Here is a 17,633-nt window from a genome sequence, read left to right on the forward strand (position 1 = left end):
TCATCAGTAAAATGGGGACAATAGGAAAGCTTATCATTGGGGCACTTGAGTGGCTCAGTGGTTGAGCATCTGCCTTCAGCTCGGGTCATGATCCTGGGGTCACGGGCCGAGTCCCACATCGGGCTCCCTTCTGAGCTGGGAGTCTGCTTCTCCCTCTCCCTCTGACCCTCCTCCCTGCTTGTGCTCTCTCTGTCTGTCTCAAATAAACGAATGACGTCTTTAAAAGAAAGAAAGAAAGCTTATCATCTAAACTATTGAGGGGACCCAATGGAATTCTGCCTGCAAAGCACGTGACAGGCACATAATAGTCGGTCACCAACTGTTAAGTATTCTTTCAAATGGCACAGAGCAGAGCATACAGCAGGTGCTCATCACATGATAGTTATCGCTCTCATTACAACACAAGAGTTAAGATTCCCATTTTAAGGGTTGAGCAAATTAGGACTTCAAGAGGGGATGGAACTGGCTGAGGGTGACAAGGCCTTGAGTGGCAGAGTGGGAATCAAGGGCTGGACCTTCTGACACCAGCACCCCCAGTCCTCTCTGGGATACCATGGGGCCCCTAGGCAAGGGGCACAGCAGGCCCCACCCAGAGTTCTCACCTGTGCTCTGTGTCTCTAGTAGCTTGTGCATGGAGCTGTAGGGCCCGGGCGGGATGTTGAGGCTGGTGAGGGTGGGGGGTCCAGAAGTGGGGGCCACCTCCACTAGCGCTTTCTCCTTCAGCATCTCTGGTGGAGGGCTGGTGTGCACAGTGGGGTACACCTTCCCGCTGCCCACAGTCCTGCCCGACGCCTCAGATGGTGACCTGGGAGGGGGTGCCTGGCAGCGGACCGGCTCCAGGTGGCAGTCGGCATGGTAGAAGCTGTGCACAGATTCTGCACCCCCTGGAGGGCCCCCAGAGAGGGCTGGCGTCGAGGGTGGTGGCAGCATGAGCCGGCGGGACCCACTGGCATCCTTGTCCTGAATCTCCGGGCTGGCCCGGGGGGCCCTCAGCGTCCCATTGCCCAGATGGTAGTGGTGGTGATGGTGGTGGTGGTGGTGCACCAGGTGGTGGACGGATGGACGGCGGTGGGAGCGAGAGCAGCTGCCGCCAGACTGGGGCTCCTGGCCTCCACGGGGCACTGGGCTGCTCAGCAGGCCGACCCGCACGCCCGCCGCCCGGGAGACCTGGGCCAGCCTGCGGGCCGCTTTACGGAGGATGTACACCAGGTACTTGAGCAGCTCCTCGTAGCAGCTGCCCGGCTCAGAGAAGCTGGCCAGGGTGCTGGCGTTGGACAGGAACCGCACACGTTGCTCTCGCATCAGCTGGCTTTCCCGCTGCTTGGTCTCTGAGAACTGCGTGGCGATCACCACCAGGCACAGGTTGATCATGAAGAAGGAGCCCACCTGTTGGGGTGGGGACAAGAAGAGGAGATGTCCTGAAGAAAAGGGAACCGCAATGCCAGTCACTGCATACCAAGCACTTTCTACACACCAGGAGCCGGGCTCAGTAAGTATCCAAGCATGATTTCATTTTATTCTCATGACAGTCTCAAGAGGTGACACTTTTATAACCTCCATCTGACAGGTGAAGAAATAGGCTCAGAGAGGTCAGCTAATGCACAGCAAAGCTGAGACTTGAACCAAGCTCTATGGAATTCCAAGGCATTGCTATTGATCATGATAGTATCCTATAAGGATTTCTTTCTTTCCCTTTCTTTCTTTCTTTCTTTCTTTCTTTCTTTCTTTCTTTCTTTCTTTCTTTCTTTCTTTTTCTTTCAAGATTTTATTTATTTATGCATGAGAGACAGAGGATTTGAGAGAGAGAGAGATAGGCAGGGACACAGGCAGAGGGAGAAGCAGGCTCCACTCCATGCAGGAGGAGCCTGACATGGGACTTGATCCCTGGTCTCCAGGATCCCATCCTGGGCTGAAGGTGGCGCTAAACCGCTGAGCCACCAGGGCTGCCCCCTACAAGGATTTCTCCCAAACTCCCTGCCTCTAACCAGCCCCATCCATGGAGATTCTGAGCACCCCTCCCTAGTTCCCATTAGGGGTAGAGAAGGCTGTAGAGATGAATGCAATCTTGGGGACATGGGGTTTTCACACTGGATTGAGACTTTGAGGTCTTGGCAAAAACACTGTTTGCAAGAGTCCTGTGTCTAATCCCACTTCTAGCTGCATGCCTTTGGGTGTGACACTCAACCATGGGACCTCTCTTTCCCTCTGATCGTTGGCCTTGCCTGTACCTTCTTTCCCTCCACCTCTCTCCTCCCCCAGCGGGTGATGGGCTGAATTCTGATCCCTGCAGACTAGCTAAGCTGCTACCCTGTCTTGCCCACCCTCCCTCGTCTCTGTCTCCATGCTTCAGTTTCTCCACGACTCCAGGATGGCCATTGCTGGGGCGATAAACCAGAATGAAGGAAATGAATATTTATGGTGACAAAGCAGATCTTTTTTCTAGATTGTGTCCTAGTAATTATGATAATTAACTTCACTAGTATGATTCCAGAGAGCTGTTTGGAAGATTTTTCACGGGGTGTGTGGGTGGAAACTAGGCCCCTTACCACCCTGTCTGCTTCCTTCCCCTCCCCTAAACCTAGGGAGAGAAGCATACTGAAAAGACCACGTTTCCCAGAAGTGTTGGCCTCACACCCCAGGTGATGGTGGGGGATGGGAACAGGTCCCAAACCTGGCCCTTCTGCCACATGTAGAGGCAGGAGGGGGTGGCCCGGAGGACTTGTTTTTTTCTCAGGACCTAGGCTCTGCCTTTCACCAAGAGCTGCCTTATTCTGTCTCCACTTCTCCCAGGAGTTTGCCCGAGGTCCTGAGTAGATCTTAATCTCTGTCTTATTCTCTTTCTATCATATCTGTCCCTCTCTCTGGCTCTCTGTCATTGTCCTCTTGGTGACCTGGAGGAGGGCTGGACTTGGAACCTCCATAGCCTGGGGTTGAATTCTCAGCCTGGCCATTTCCTTAGCCTAGTGATCAGCCCCTCTGAAGCCCAGAGTTCTTGTTTAGGAGTCGGTGCTACACTGCCTACCCACCCCACCTCACAGGGGACTGTAAGGATTAAGCAGGCAGCAGATGTCGCAGCACACATCAGCAGCAACGCCCGCCCAGCCAGATCAATCCACGGCACACGCTGGGCCCGTGATGGGGTCAGACAAACGAGGAAACGTGTGTTTCCTCTCTGTGAAATGGAGATGATAATGGGATCGTGGTGAGGATTAAATGCACCAGCACATAAAAAGTGCTTACAGCAGGACTGGCGCATAGTAAGTGCTCAATAAATATTAGCTGTAACTAGTAGCAGTTCAATTATGAAGCAGGAATGGTAGTGATTACAACTATTAAACATTGCTACTCTTGCCTCTGTCTTCTGCCCTCGTGAAGCCTTGGAGCTTATGAGCTGGAAGGAACAAGAGGTCGTGCAGTGTTTCTCAACGCTGAATGATGGAAAGTCTGGGTGGTACAATTCTTTGTTTGCAAGGCTGTCATTTCAGGATGTTTACCATCTCTCCCCAACCCCCCAGCCAAATGCCAGTAGTGCTCTCCTAGACCTCATGAAAAACAGGGCCACCCTTTGCTATTTCCAAATGCTCCCTGGGTTGAGAATCACCCATTTTACTCATGAAGAAGCAGAGGCCTAGGGTGGGGGTGGGGGCCTCATGGGGAATGACTTGCCCAGGGTTATAAGTGGTACTAAGCAATAGAACCAAGCCTTGACCTTGAATTTCCCTGACTCCTCATGACGGGTACCCTCTCTGCTTGATTCTCTGTGGGACCTGTCCTGAGACCAAGCCAGCCTTCCTCTCTCTGGACTCCCTGCACCTGCTTCCCCAGGATCACCCTTCCCAAGAGGGCCCAAGGAACCACTCACGATGATGAGGAGGATGAAGTAGATGAAATTGTAGAAGGAATGAGCATCCATCACGAAGTACATGATGTCGACCCAGCCCTCCAGCGTGATGACCTGGGGAGGGGGCAGAGGGACAGGGCGACTCACTTGGGGCCCCCTAAAGCCTCCTGCGGTCTCCTCGGAGGCCCCAACCCCAGCCCGGCCCTGAGGACGACCGCTTTGAGGCCGGACTGTGTCCTGGCACTTGCATTCTGGGGAACCTTCAGGCGCCCAGGCTGTCCTACCTGGAAGATGGCAATCCAGGCATAGCCAATGTTGTCGAAGTTGATGGCGCCCTTGAAGGGGTTGTGCTCCCCTGCCGAGCAGTTGGTGTAATACTGGTTCCAGTTGACGCAGGTGGTGTTGCTGGAGCTGTTGTAGGCCTCATAGTCCAGGCCGCAGGGGGGGCCGCCACCGCCCTCCCCACGCAGCGTGGGCACACTCCTGCATGAGCGCATGCCGTTCTCCCGCGGCTGGGAGCAGATGAAGGGGTTCTCGTCCTCGTTCTCGGTCTGGTAATAGCGCTCCAGGTCCACACTCAGGGGGCTGCAGGGGGAACAGGAAGGAGCTGGGAGCGGGGATCTCTGGGGAGAGGTCCCAGGAAGGACAAGGGGTGTGAGCCCACGGAGATCTGCAAGGTACACAGGGACCAGAACCAGGCAGACACCAGGCAGGGGCAGGGACTTGTGGGTGTGGGTTGGAGGGCACCAGGGGTGTGAGGACTAAGTGTGAAATTCCAGAGCAAGGATGACAGAAGGTTACGTCTTAGAGTGATGGCTTTCCAATGTGGCTGCACATCAGATTCATATCGGGGCTTGTAAGGATCCCATGCCTATGCTGAACCCTAGACCAAGGAAATCAGTCTTCAGGGGACCCAGGCTTCCGGAATTTTTTTGCAATTCCCCAGATGACTCCAGTGTGTAGCCAAGTTTGAGAACCAGACATTCACCAATGTGAAAACAGAAATGTCAACAGCAGCAGAGACTGAGATAGGTCCCAGCCCCACAGCCACTCCCAGGTCACCCCCATCCCGGGCAACACTCACAGGCTGAAATTCTCCGGCAGGAAGCATCGGTTACGAAGCAGCCCTGCCCACAGCTGGACGCCAACAATGCCGAAGATGAAGAAGACGAAGAAGCAGAGCAGCAGGACGTTGCCCAGCATGGGTAGTGTGTCCAGCAGCAGTGTGACAAGGATGCGCATGCCTGTGGGGGCAGAAGCCACGCTGGGGGTGCCAGGCTGGCCAGGCTAGGCTGGCTGCCACAAGCCTGGCAGCACTCCCAGAGGGGGCGCATCGGGGTTTCCGGGGCTAAATTGCCTGGCTCAAGCTGGAGGGGAGACCAATAGACACCTCTAACTCCAAGGGCAGGCCTGGCAGCCCCTAGATCCTGCCCACTAGCCCTCTTGGCCCATTCACATTAATCAGTGCACAGTACCACCAAGGAGGAGCCAGAGCGATCAAGGTTTCCAAAGCTCTCCCCTGTACTGCACCCCACCTAACTCGGTTTACAGATGAGGATCGAGGAGGCTCAGAGGACTGACATGACTTGTCCAGTATCACAGAACTGCCCAGAGCTCTGCTTCTAGATCCCACCTCCCAAAATACACACACACACACACACACACACACGCACACACTCCAATCCTACTTCCTTCTCTCACCCGACACAGTCACCTGACCTTTCTAAGTTATCAGTTATCACCACTGCAGGCATTGGGGAAACCGAGGCAGGGAACTCCAGGAGGAATGTCAGCAAGGAAGGAATCTCACTTTGAGAACCAGGCCTTCACAAGGGTCCAGATGCCCTGAGCTTCACCAGGGTTCGGAGCCCTCTGCCCTGAGTGCATTCTCTGTTGATACAGATCCTCACATCAGATGTGAGGAGACCCAAGACCATCTTCTCAAGTGGCCGTCAATTAACAAGTCCCTCTGCAGGGAAAGTCACCATACCCCCATCCCAACAAGCCCTGTTGGAGACACTGACCTCCCTCTCCACTCCAGGTTCAGGACTCAATCACCCCACAGGGTCTGAACTATGCCCCCCCTCAAAGCCACCAAGCCCTTGTTAAGCATCCAGACCTCTGTAATGGCTGGTTTTGACTCCAAAAGTGCCACTCATGGCCCCCTGGCCCTCCAGGGAAAAGGTTTCTAAGCACAAGCTAATTAACCCTCCTGGTGCCTGCAGCCATCCTGCCTTTCCAGCCCAGCCTTCTCAGTGAGTCCCTCACCCACCCCCCCAGCCCCATCCTCCTTCAGTTCGTCTGTGCTCCAACTGAGATCAATTCCTCAGGGTTTGCATTAAGGGAATTACACCAGTGGTTAGACAGAGGTCTATAAATCTGCCAGCCATCACCTGGGGCAGCGGGGAGAGGAGGAGATAGCATGCCCCTTGTCTGGAGCTCCTGTTAACACTAACACCTCAACACCCAGAGGATGCACTGAGCAGCTCTGACCACCTGCATCTCACACACACACACACACACACACACGCACGCACACACACACACACACATGCACACACAGCAGAGGGGGCTGCCACTACATTGGGCCCAGAGCCCCAGAAACATGTCCCTACCCCTGACTCCTGGGACTGCCATGGAGACCATTTGCAGCTTGTGTAGTTTGGGGGAGTCGCAAAGGGGGCCTGAGCAAGGGTGGCGGGGCAGGATGGAGGGGGAGCTAGAGCTGCCAAAGCCTGGCTGGCTCGGGAAACCAATGCAGTTTAATTTAGATAATGGTCCCGCAGTCAGTTGCGGCAGCAGGTTGGAAGGGGGTGGGAAGGAGGAAGGGGACACAGGCAGAGGATGAGACATGCAGTGGCCTCATCTGGAGAAAAGTCATACTCAGTGTGGCTAGCATGATCTCACCAATGACAGCCAGACTGCATGAGAAGCTGTTCTAGCTGGAAGAGGCCATTATAACCTTCCACCCACCCCTCTTGGCCTACCAGCCTCTCCACCCCATTCCCACTCACCCCTGTTCCCCCTGCCGGGAGCTGTCTTCTAGCTGAAGGGCAGGGGTCATCTGAGACTCGTCTGTGACTCTGACCCATATCAGGCTAAAGTAAGGGGGAGAGTCTTTCCAGGTAACTCCCACAGTGCCACAGCCAGGTGTGGGATCTCCATGTGGCTCTGGTGGCCCCAGCTCCCCCTGAGCCCTTCTCTGATGAGGTCTGCCTGGGAGTGCCAGGCCCTGACTGCCAGGCCTTGGTGAGGAGGTAGGGGTGGGATGTGGGATTTTCATATTTCCCCTGGGGGCTCTCCATCCAGGGGCTTAGGGCCAAGGGGTCACTCACTGGGCACCCGGTTAATGGCCCTGAGCGGGCGCAGCACACGGACTGTCCTGACAGCTGAGAAGCTGACGTTCTGCAGGTCCAGCGAATACTCCAGCATCCTGCAGGGAGGGGCCCAAAGGGAGGCCCTTTGAGTCTGAGGCCGCCATGGGGGTCAAAAGAGGTCAATGAGGAATCCTGCTGCAGTGGGGAGACACAATCTCTGACTCCTCCCCCTCCTCTACCAAGGGACCCCGAAAAGCCGGCTCTCTGGGGGCAAGGTCACCCCCAAGTCAAGTACAGACCCCCATCAGAGAATGAACAGAGGAGGGTGCAGAGGCAGGGACCATGGAATTCAGGAGCACAGGCTTGAGCATTACAGGCAGGGCAGACTCAGACCCCAAGGGGATCATGGGGAGACAGCACCACTGGAGGTGGGCCGGGCAGGGGGGCGGCGGTGTGGGGGCAGTGCTGGGGCCTAGAACCCTGGCCCCAAGGTAGGGACTGATCCGGTCATTGCTCTCCCACCTCCAGCCCAGGCCCTCACCCTGCAATGACGATGAAAAAGTCAAGCCGGTTCCAAGTGTCTCCCAGGTAACATTTTTTCCCGAAGATGCCCAAGGCCACCATCTTCACCACCATCTCCACAGCGAAGAAGGCAAAGATGAAGTCATCAAAGGCCTGATGTGGGGACGAGAGGCTTTTGAAACTGAGAGGGGGGAGGAGGAACGCCCCCCCACTCCCTCCCCCACCAGCAGGGGTCAGGGCTTCTCACAGAGACAAGTTAGCAGTTACTCCGCTCAGGAGCTGCCCCGCCCCACACAGCAGGCACACTCACCTGCAGGATCCGGCAGCGCTGGGAGTCACAGGCGATGTCCTCACAGGGCCGGAACATGCCCAGGGTCACACAATTGAGAAGGATGACCAACATGCTGATGCGCTCAAACCAGGTATCCGGGCGGTCAAGGAAACAGCGGGCCAGGGCTGGAGCGGAGCCCGCGCCCCCCAGCCCTCCCTCTCGCCTCCTGCTTCTTGTCCTCCCACCCCCATCTGAGACGCAGCCAGGTCCAACGGGAGGGGCCCACGTGTCTGACCGACTCCAGGCCCGGGCCCACCTTGCCATCACCTCTCTGGACTCAGCTTCCTCAGCCGTAAAGTAGGAAAAGCCACAAATACCCTGACTATTTGCACAAACCATTTGGGGGATAAAATCGATCGTGCCTGTGGAAATGCCAGACACCAAGAGTGTGCTGCTGAATCTGAATCCCATTCTCCCTACCTCCCAGGGAAGATGTGAGAAGCAAATGAGAGAATGTATTGAATGTGTGACACAAACCTAAAGTCGGATTATGCCTGCTTTACAGTTTACCAAGCGCTTTCACGCCACGCCACATCTGATGCTCACAACAGCCCTGTGAAGGAGCCCGGGTAGATCATGTTCTTCCCCAGAACCCAAGCGCACTGAGGCCCAGAGAGCCAAAGTCACGCGCTGAAGGTCACGGGAGCAGCCAGGATGAGAATGAAGTGCCCAGGCTCCTGATCTGGGACAGTTCTTTCCACAGTTGCTCAGGCATGCAGGGGAGGGGCTGTGAGGCTGTGCTGGCACCAGACAGACAGGCAGAGGCGGCCCAGAGGTCCACGGCTATAGCGGCTCCTTCACCACAGCACTGGAGCCAGATGCTGCCTCTCCCACCACCCACCAGCCCCTTGGCCTCTCAAAGGCCTAGATGGCCTCCGAACACACTCACACATTTAACTATGAGGACCTGCTACACACCAGGCCCTGTGGTAGATGTAAGTCTCCCAACTCACGCAGAGTAGACAGTGCTCTGCACACACAGACCCCAAGTCTTGCCACAGAGTGGATTTTATTAAGGGGTTCACTACCAGCCCATCAACAGGAGAATGTACAGAGTGGCCTCTGGACCTTAGAAGGTTCTGCACGCTGGACTCACAGATAAAGTGACCCAGCATCCTATTTTTCTTAAAGAAAATATGGGGTGGGGAGAACAAAGAAGATAGAAAGGAGCAGAGAGTGGAGCCTGGGCAAAGGAGGGGCATCAGGGATGGTGCCATGGCGGCCCACAGCATGACCGGCCAAGCTGGACTGTGGGACGCAGAGTGCCTAGAGCAGCTGGAATCTTCCATCATAACCCCACTTCTGCAGTGAGAAGGCTTTGTCCGGGGACCCCAGCACTTTCCTCCCAGCTGGTCCCAGCTAACCCCCCATCTCTGGCCTGAACCTCAGGCCACCCCGCTCCACAGCAGCTCGAGACACCCTCGATCCCCTCCCGGCCTCTCTGCCACCTAGGCCGTTTGCCCTCATATCCCTTCCCACCGACAGGCACCCAAACAGGCCGAGGCACTGCAATTTCCCATGCCTCCACCTCCCCCTCACAAGAATAAGAGTAAAAATTTTTTTAAAAAAATAGTTCTAGGTTTTTGGGGTAAGTATATGGAAGGGGGAAATAAAGAGTGCTCTGTTTCCATGGAGCTATTTTCCAGAGTGGAGTCAGAGCCCAATGGATGCCTCCCCAGAATGAGGGTCAGCCAGGGGTCACCCTGGAAAAAGGAGGATAGGGAGGGAGCTCCCTTGGGGCGATTATCTGGAAGGGGAAAGACTCGATTAACCTTCAAGAATTGGTCGGCTTTCCCCAAGCTAGCCCCCTCTCCTCTGCAGGAAGGGACCCATGTGAGCAGATATCTTACAAAGGAAACGTGGGTAGTTCTCTAGGAAGAAGGGCTCCCAGAACACCTGTTTGGACCCCTCTAATGGCAGTGATTCCACCATGCCATCTGTGCACTAGTCTTATCTCCCTGGCTGAGGGAGGGACACTCTGATACATGTTCACATCCCCTACAACGCTGACAGTAGTACCTGGCACGTAGCCGATGATCAATACATGGGGGGAACGAATGAATGATGAATGAATGAATGAATTGATCAATCAATCGCCCTGCTTAGAAGCCTGTGAGTCTCCCCATTCATGTTCTCCTGCCTTGTTTGCATTAACAGTAATACATTGATAGCTGTGAGGGGGAGGGGCAGAAGTGACACCACAGAGGAGCTGGGACTCCTTCTGTGCTCACTTTAGACATGCTCACACGAGGGCCTCTTAGAGCTAGATTCTGCCCCCAAATAACCCATTTCCAGCTCTAACCATGCAAACCCCTTCTCAAGGGTCCCCTTGGCAATTTAGCTTACTCCCAGGTACAGCCTATCTGCTGTCTACCTTTCCCCTTTCCCAAAAGGTGAGCATAAATGGACAGGGAAGACACTAAGGCACAGAGAAATTTGGGACCATCTGAACTGAGAAATAATTAATGAGGACGGGGGGTCTTTCACCCTTCTCAGGGTAGGGCTCGTTTCCTTGGGAACATGGCCTTATGTCACTGTGTGATGTTCCTCTGTTGCCATAACAACAGGAGGATGTGTCACCAGGTGGTGTGGATTTGTTGCTATGGCAATTTAAGGGACCCCTCACACAAGAACTCCCCTTAACCAGACTGCCATCCTGTCCTCATGCAGAGAAAGGAAAGCAGGAGACCCACAGGTTATCAGGTTGGGGGGAAACCATGTGACAAATCCCCATGGCAACCAAGGGAACGGGGGACACTGGTTGCCATAGTGACTATGAGAGACCTGTGCAGTCACATGTCTACTGTTGCTATGGCAACTGTCCGGCCTGGAGTGGATCCCAAAGGGGGAGGTGGGTAGGAGAGGGGAGGCTCTTTCTTCTCCCCACAACCCACCATCAAAAGCAGAGAAAAAGGAAATGGCAGGGCGAGGAAACCCACTTCCATCCCTCCTCCTCTTCTCCCTCCAGGAGAGAGAACCAGAGCATGTTATCTGTACAACTGAGTCCTCTAGAGCTTTATCTAGAGCCCTTGCTTAGCCTGGCAGCTGTAAGGGGTGAGGGGAGGAGAGAGGAGGACAGGGGCTTCCAGAGACACAGGGGGTAGGGGGGCCTCGGGTGTGACTGGGAAGGGAAGCAGGTGCCCCCAGTTGCCCCTCTCCCCAACTGAAGCCTGGAAATCTGAGACTAAGGAGCACTCAGGAGGAAATGGGCCTGGACCCAGGAATCCTTGCCTCCTAGTATGAGTTGGGAAGGTGGGATCCTTGTCTTGCCTGCCCCCCCCCCCAGAGAAGCTGGCATCTCTGGGGGCTTCAGCATCCCCCAAGGGGGGCTGGGATCTAGGAGCTCAGCGGTGTGGCTGGCACTGGGCAGGCAGAAAGGGGGATTCCCCCAGCCAAGCCCCCACTCCCACAGCCTGTTTCCCAGTGGTCTCCTCTGCTCCAGCCTGTGGGCGTGTGGGGAGAGAGGTTTCCAGCTGAACTGAAAACTGAAGCCCAAAGAAAGGCAGCCGGCCCCACCCAGAGACAGAGACGCGAGACCCAGAGACACAAGAGAGCCGGCCTGTTGGAATCTTTGGAAGGGGAAATAGTCCAAAAATCTGATTCAAACGTCTGTGACTCGTGTGTGTGTGTGTGTGTGTGTGTGTGTGTGTGTGTGTGTGTGAGAGAGAGAGAGAGAGAGAGAGAGAGAGAGCACACACACGTGTGAGCAGTTGTGTCTGTCGCCACCCTGGCTGAGGCAGGCAGGGTGGGGTGAGGGCTGGGGCGGGAGAGAGCGAGGGGTGAGGGGGGGTTGCGTGGTGGGGGTAATCCCAGGAATGGCTCCAGCTGGCACTATGGGTGATGGGGAGTCCCCCAGCAGTTCCTGGAGTAGCGTGGGCGTGTGACCCAGAAGGAAGGTGGGCCTGGGGCAGAAGGAGTGCCAGGGGGTGCTCCATTCCCCCAGTCCTGTTCTATTCCCCAGCCCTCCTCCCCAGAATCCCCTCTGGAGTTTTAAAATGAGAGGAGGGAATTGGTGAGGAGACAGGAAGAACACCCCCTCCCATTTCCTCTGAGGACCAAAATGGAGATTCCTCCCTAGGTAAGAGAAAGAGGCAGATTTGGGGGCACTGGGACAGTGGCAAGGAAAACTCCAGAAATTCTGGGCCCCCTCCTCTCCAGACGCACACACAGTGACGCAGTCACACACTCACACTCACTTCTGGAAGCCATTAGGGCTCCTGCCTTTTGGGCCTCCCCCTCTCCTCCCCCAACTCCTGGCAGGCTCCCTACTCCCCCTCTGGCCCCCCTCCCACTCCCCCTCTCGGCATCCCAAATGCCAGCCTGTGATTTCCAAATGAGAAAAAGCTGTGCTGGGCTCCGAGCTTGGAGAAACTCCTACACAAACTTCCAGATGTGACACAACAGCCGGAGAGGGAATGCTCAGGATCTCCTTCCCGGGAGGGGCGACGCACTCCCTCACACTTCAAGAAACACATATTGGAAAGTCCAACTCACTCCCCTATAACTGGGGGGGGTGGCTACTGATGTGAGTGCCCCAGATCTTCCCAGTACCAGCGCATGCTCTTCTGAGCCTCTCTTCTTCCTGCTGCCCTCCCCTCCCCCAACACACACACACACACACACACACACACACACACACACACACTACTTCCTACCTGGGTCTAGATCTCCTCTCTAGGAAACCTGGTGTCTTAGAGGCTAAAGTGGGAGAGGTTGAGAAAAATGCCAACAGAAGTCTAACTAGCTTCAGCTGGTGGGGGAGGTGTCCCTATGTCCCTGAGACTCAACAGAGCCGGGAACCTTGTGGAGGCAAGGGAAGCTTCACTGATACCCAAAAAGAGAGAAAGGTAAAGACCGAGGTCCAAAAGTCAGCTCAGAGCCCCTCTGGCAATGAAAATACAGGTTTCCCTTGACATTCAGGTGTGATGGGATTTGTAGGGCACAGCTTAGGGCAGCCAAGAAATTGTTCTCAACCCATCTTCAGCCAACCCAGGCTCAGTGATTTGTCTAGACCTAGTGATGCCAATGCCCCACACCCCAGACTCCCACCATTCCAGACATAAGCCTGCTCCTCTATCCCTGAGAGGAGCACTGGGGTCCCACCTCTCTTTCCTCATTCCAGGCCTCTCCACTTGCTTCTTCCCAGAACCCCTCAAGAAAGGAACCTGCCTCCACCCAGAACCATCCACTAGCACCTAGAGACAGGGCAGGTGGGGAGATGCTGGTCCAGAGTTCTGGTTGTTTTACACAGAGATAGAAAGGGGAGAGAAGATCTCTATCTCCCCTGGACCCCTGAGGAGGAGGAGTGGGGGATGGGGCTTTTTACCATTTATGAAGAGGGTAGGTGGTTAGAGGTAGAGAGGGGGATGCCCAGGGCCCATCTTCTCAGAGACATTTCTTCCCCAAGTCCATCTCTACTGTGGAGAAAGGAGCCAGGGGGGGTAAGGATGTGGAGGTGGCGGGGGAGTCAGAGCCCTCTGAGACCCCCTACTTCTCTCTTTCTGCAGCTCAGACAGAAAAGAAGATGGGGCAAAGGATGAAGAGAAGGTGTAATGAGGGGAGCTTCCTAAAGACCTGCGGGGTGTAGAAGATGGGGGTTGGGGGGCGACCCAAGCTCACATCCCCGCTTTGCGCACTAGAGGCAGCAGAGCTGCAGAGAGTGAGGGCGGCACCAAGCTCCCCTCACCTCCCCCAAAGCAGAGTCCCGGTTGGGCTCTCAGGGTTTACAAGGGAAACCTGAGGTCTCCCACCCTGGTTCAAAAGAGCCTCTGAGCTGGGAGAAAGGAGTCAGGAGAAGCTGTCAAGACCTGGGATGGCAGTGCACCCCCCTTTCCTTCCGGCAGTGATGGGACCCACCCGGAGCCCCGCATTAGCCAAGCAGCGCTTTGTGCCAGGGGCTAAGTGGGAGAGGCCATGGGGCTGAGGGGGCCAGGATCTCCCATATCACCCCAGACCAGGCAGAGGAGAGGGGGCAGTGCCCAGTCTATCTCCCTGGAATGTGGGGCTTGCATTCCACAAACCCAGCCAAGGAGCAGCCCTTGGGGTGCTGGACCCGAGTCTTCCTTAGCCAACCAGCTCACAGCGTCACTGTTCCCCCAATACTTTCTTGGAGGCTGCGGTCTCCCATACCTGCTCTGCCGACAGGCGGGAGCACTCTCTATTTGTGACAGGGTAACTTGGACCGGCTTAATCCCATCCCCCGCTGGCCAAAGCTCCCGACAGTCTTTCCCTCTACAAGAAAAAAAAAAAAAAAAAAAATCCAGCACAAAACTCCCCAACCCCAACACAAAGCACCCCGCGCTGAATGAAGAATTAGGGAAAAGGGAGGCACTCCAAGCCAGTGGGCTCCAGCTGAAAGGGTCCCTACTCCAGCTCTGGGGGCAGACAGCTTCCCCTTCACCACCACATCTTGTTCTCATTCTGCGCCCCTGACATCAGCCGCCGCCGGAATCTCCTTGTTGTGCCTCCAACCCGCGGGTGGGGGTGGGGGAGTTGGGACCTGGTCCCCGCCCCCCAACATCTCCCTCTGGGTCAGTGAAAACCCCTCGGCCTCAAGGACCAGGTCGGGGGTGGGGATCAGACCCTAGAATCCACCTCAAACTTTGCAGCGGGGGCAGGAGGGAAACCCAGGAGATCGCAGTCCCCCCTCCCCCGTCCCCGCAGCTTCCTCCCCACCCCACCCCCCAAACTCGGAAACCCAACCCAGCTCGCTAACGGGCGGCGGGCGGAGTAGAGCTCCCAGGCTCCCGAAGCTTCCCACATCTGGAGGATGACGACCCTCCCCTGCCCACATCTGGAGAGCATCCAGCTACAAACCAGCGGGGCACGTCTCCTCTCTTTCCCTGGCCCGGATCCCAGCCCCCCAAGGAGGACCGAGGTGTGTGTACCGAGGTGGGGCTGGTCTGGGGTATCCGCCAAACCTGCTCGCGTCTCCGCTCCCACTCGGAAGCCCCCTCCCTCCCTCAGCGGCCCCACTCGTCTGCCCACCTTCCAGGCTCACTTCTCCGACTCACCTGGCCTTCGGTCCCCTCCCGCGGCGCGGCCCGCCCCCCTGCGGACCCCGGCCCGGCCGTCGTGCCCCGGAGGATATGGGTTACAGACCGTGCGGAGACACCAGCTCCGCGGGCGGCTGTCCTGGCTCAAGTAGAAGAAAACCACCGGGGCCAGCGCCGGGTAGGGCAGCCCCTCCGCCTCGGAGTCGGCGCTGCCCGGGTCCTTCTCCGCCGACCCCGGCCCCGGCCGGCCCCCGGCCCCCGACAGATCGTTGAGCCGCATGAAGCTCCGGGGCTGTCCTGACTCCTCGGTGCCCGCTCCATCCTCCTCCTCGTCCATCCTCTGGCCAGCCGGGGCCCCGGGCGGTCTCGAGAGGGGCGAGCGGCGCCCCTCGGAGGAGGTGTCCTCACGCCACCGGGGGGCCCCGGCGGGGGCGCATCTGGGGGGCTCTAGGGTGCAGGCTGAGCCCCCGGGAGGGCCAGTTCAGCCCAGCTCCCCCTGCCCGCAGGGGCATGCTGCCCGCGGGGCGCCGGGTCGCAGGGCAGCCCCGCCCGGCGCGAGTCCCGCTTCCCCAGGGCTCCTGGGGCCCCCCCGGGCCAGCCGGCCGGCTCCCCCTCACTTTGTTCCGGCTTCTTCGCTTCGCGCCCAGGCTCCGGTCGCCCGATTCGGCGCTACCTTCGGAGAAGCGGCCGGGAGAGGGGTAGAGAGAAGGGGGTCGGAGAGCGGGGCGTACCGGGGAGGGGCGCCCCCTCTTCCCGCGGCGCAGCTGGAGCAGGATCTAAGGGGTCGGCATCGTCCCGGCTCCGCGCCAGCGGCGGCGGGGGGAGGGGAGGAGGGCTCTCTTTGAGGGTGGGTTTGGAGGGGGTGGGGGGCGGCTCTTTCCTCCGCCCCGCGGCGGGCTCACGGTCCGGGATGGGCGGGGAGACGGTGGGGGGCCGTCCCGGGCGGGGGCGGAGGCGGAGATGCCGCCGCAGCAGCCGCCGCGGTGGCTGCCGCTGCCGTAGCTGTCGCCGGCGCCACTGCCTCCTCCTCCGGCCGAGACGCGGAGCGAGCGAGCGAAAGCGGCGGCGAGGAGCCCGGCGCACGCCACAGCTGGATCCCTCACTCCAACTTCAAGCCTCGGCCCCGCCTCCCCCCAGCCAGCCCCGCAGCCAATGGCCGCGCGCCGCCGGCTCCGAGCCCCGCGCCCATTGGCCGGCCGCCGTGGCAGCGAGGGCGGGGGCGCCGGAGAGAGAACCGCAGCTGGAATTCTGTTCCCACCCCGGAGCCCAGCGCCGCCCCTCTCCCCTCCCCTTGCCCCTGGGCCCGCTCCCGGAGGCCGGAGCCAATGAGACGGCTACCCAGACCGAACCCATTTTCCTATTGGCCGCTGGGGTCTCCGGGACTCCCCCCGAGGGAGCCCCGGGGAAGCAGAGGACTCGGCGCCGGGTCCTGGGATAGCGCCGACGGCCCCGGGGCATCCTTTGTCCACGACCCCTGAATTGGACCACAGCCGAAGGGTGGGGCTCAGCTCTGGGCGGGCCTGGAGAAGAGAGGCTGGCGGCCGGGCTGCGGGGTGTGACCAGGGTCCCGGAGGGAAATCCCCACCTGATTAATCGCCCACCCTGGAGTCGAACCGGGGAGCAGGACCGAAGAAGAGGAGGAGCGGAGAAGGATGTAAGGGATGTAGGGGGTAGGGCTTCAGGCTGGGGGTGGGGTGGGGGGATGGTCTTGGGGAACCGGGAGGAGCCGAGGGAAGTCAGGGGCTAGCAAGGTCTGCGTGTGCTTTCCACCTGCCTCTCAGCCCTATAGACCCCTTCTGCGGCTTTGACCCTGACCTTCTAATCCTGACCCGCTGACCCTAACCTCAAGTCAACACTCCAGCCCCTAGGAATCCTTTGAAGGCTCTGGATTTCTCTCAGGGGCTTAGTGCTTGAACACGTGGCCCCAGACAGGTCATGTCGAGCCCAGGGCCCCCAGAGCAGCTGAGGATGCAGAGAGAGGCTCCTGCGAAGGGACCTGCTGGGGCCTCGACTATGCGGGAGGGGGTGGAAACACGGAGCTGGGGTTTCTGAGTCTTGGCCTGCAAAGTGTCACCAACCCTCCCCGCGCCCCACTCCGTGCCTCAGCTTTTCCCTCTGAGTGCCAGTATGGCTGGGGGGCCGTCCGCAGGACAGGAGCTTCGCGTGGCCGCCCTCCTCGCATGCCTCTGTTCTACCCAGAGCGTGTCCTCGAGGCTCACACGCACGTGCACAGCCCGGGCCTCGCCCCGCCCCTGCTCCCCGAGTCCCCGGGCTCAGCCAGCTCCAGCCCCCTCTCGCCGCCGCCGCCGCCGCCCCCCCAAGGCTGCAGGTGCCCGGAGCAGAGCGCCGCGGGAGAGCTGGGCGCTGGAGTGAGGTAGGTCGGGGAGGGCATCGAGCATCAGACGTCGGGAAGCGCTTCCCACCTCTGGGAAGGTAGACACGGCCGCGGCGGAACCAAGCAGGTCAGTCAATTCTCTGTCCCACATATTCGGGTCGCTGACGCCACAGCGGAGAGGCAGGGGCATGGACCGGGTGACCTCCCAACCCCCGCCCCCCGACTCCCGAGGCTGCGCCACCCGCCACCCGCCACCCGCGCAGGCCCCGCGCGCCTCCAGCCGCCTGCGGCG

General features: G+C 58.3%; 1 protein-coding gene across 27 annotated transcripts in view; it reads right to left on the reverse strand.

Annotated features, from left to right (window-relative positions):
* The window catches only part of CACNA1G (calcium voltage-gated channel subunit alpha1 G), a 63,395-nt gene extending 47,339 nt beyond the window's left edge, over positions 1-16,056 (reverse strand). For 14 of the 27 annotated variants that reach the window (XM_077852749.1, XM_077852741.1, XM_077852742.1 and 11 more), the window contains exons 1-8: positions 15,102-16,055; positions 7,991-8,102; positions 7,700-7,833; positions 7,177-7,274; positions 4,926-5,085; positions 4,126-4,426; positions 3,863-3,955; positions 603-1,386 (exon numbers count right to left, since the gene is read on the reverse strand). In XM_077852749.1, coding sequence (XP_077708875.1) covers positions 603-1,386; positions 3,863-3,955; positions 4,126-4,426; positions 4,926-5,085; positions 7,177-7,274; positions 7,700-7,833; positions 7,991-8,102; positions 15,102-15,343 — 1,924 coding nt within the window. In that variant the 5' untranslated portion in view covers positions 15,344-16,055. Of the gene's footprint in view, positions 1-602; positions 1,387-3,862; positions 3,956-4,125; positions 4,427-4,925; positions 5,086-7,176; positions 7,275-7,699; positions 7,834-7,990; positions 8,103-15,101 lie in introns of all 27 variants that reach the window. The other 13 variants (XM_077852759.1, XM_077852757.1, XM_077852750.1 and 10 more) reach the window with 3 other exon arrangements.
* Positions 16,057-17,633: the final 1,577 nt, after the last annotated feature.

This window comes from Canis aureus, chromosome 16 (genome assembly GCF_053574225.1).
Source record: "Canis aureus isolate CA01 chromosome 16, VMU_Caureus_v.1.0, whole genome shotgun sequence".
Taxonomy (NCBI): domain Eukaryota; kingdom Metazoa; phylum Chordata; class Mammalia; order Carnivora; family Canidae; genus Canis; species Canis aureus.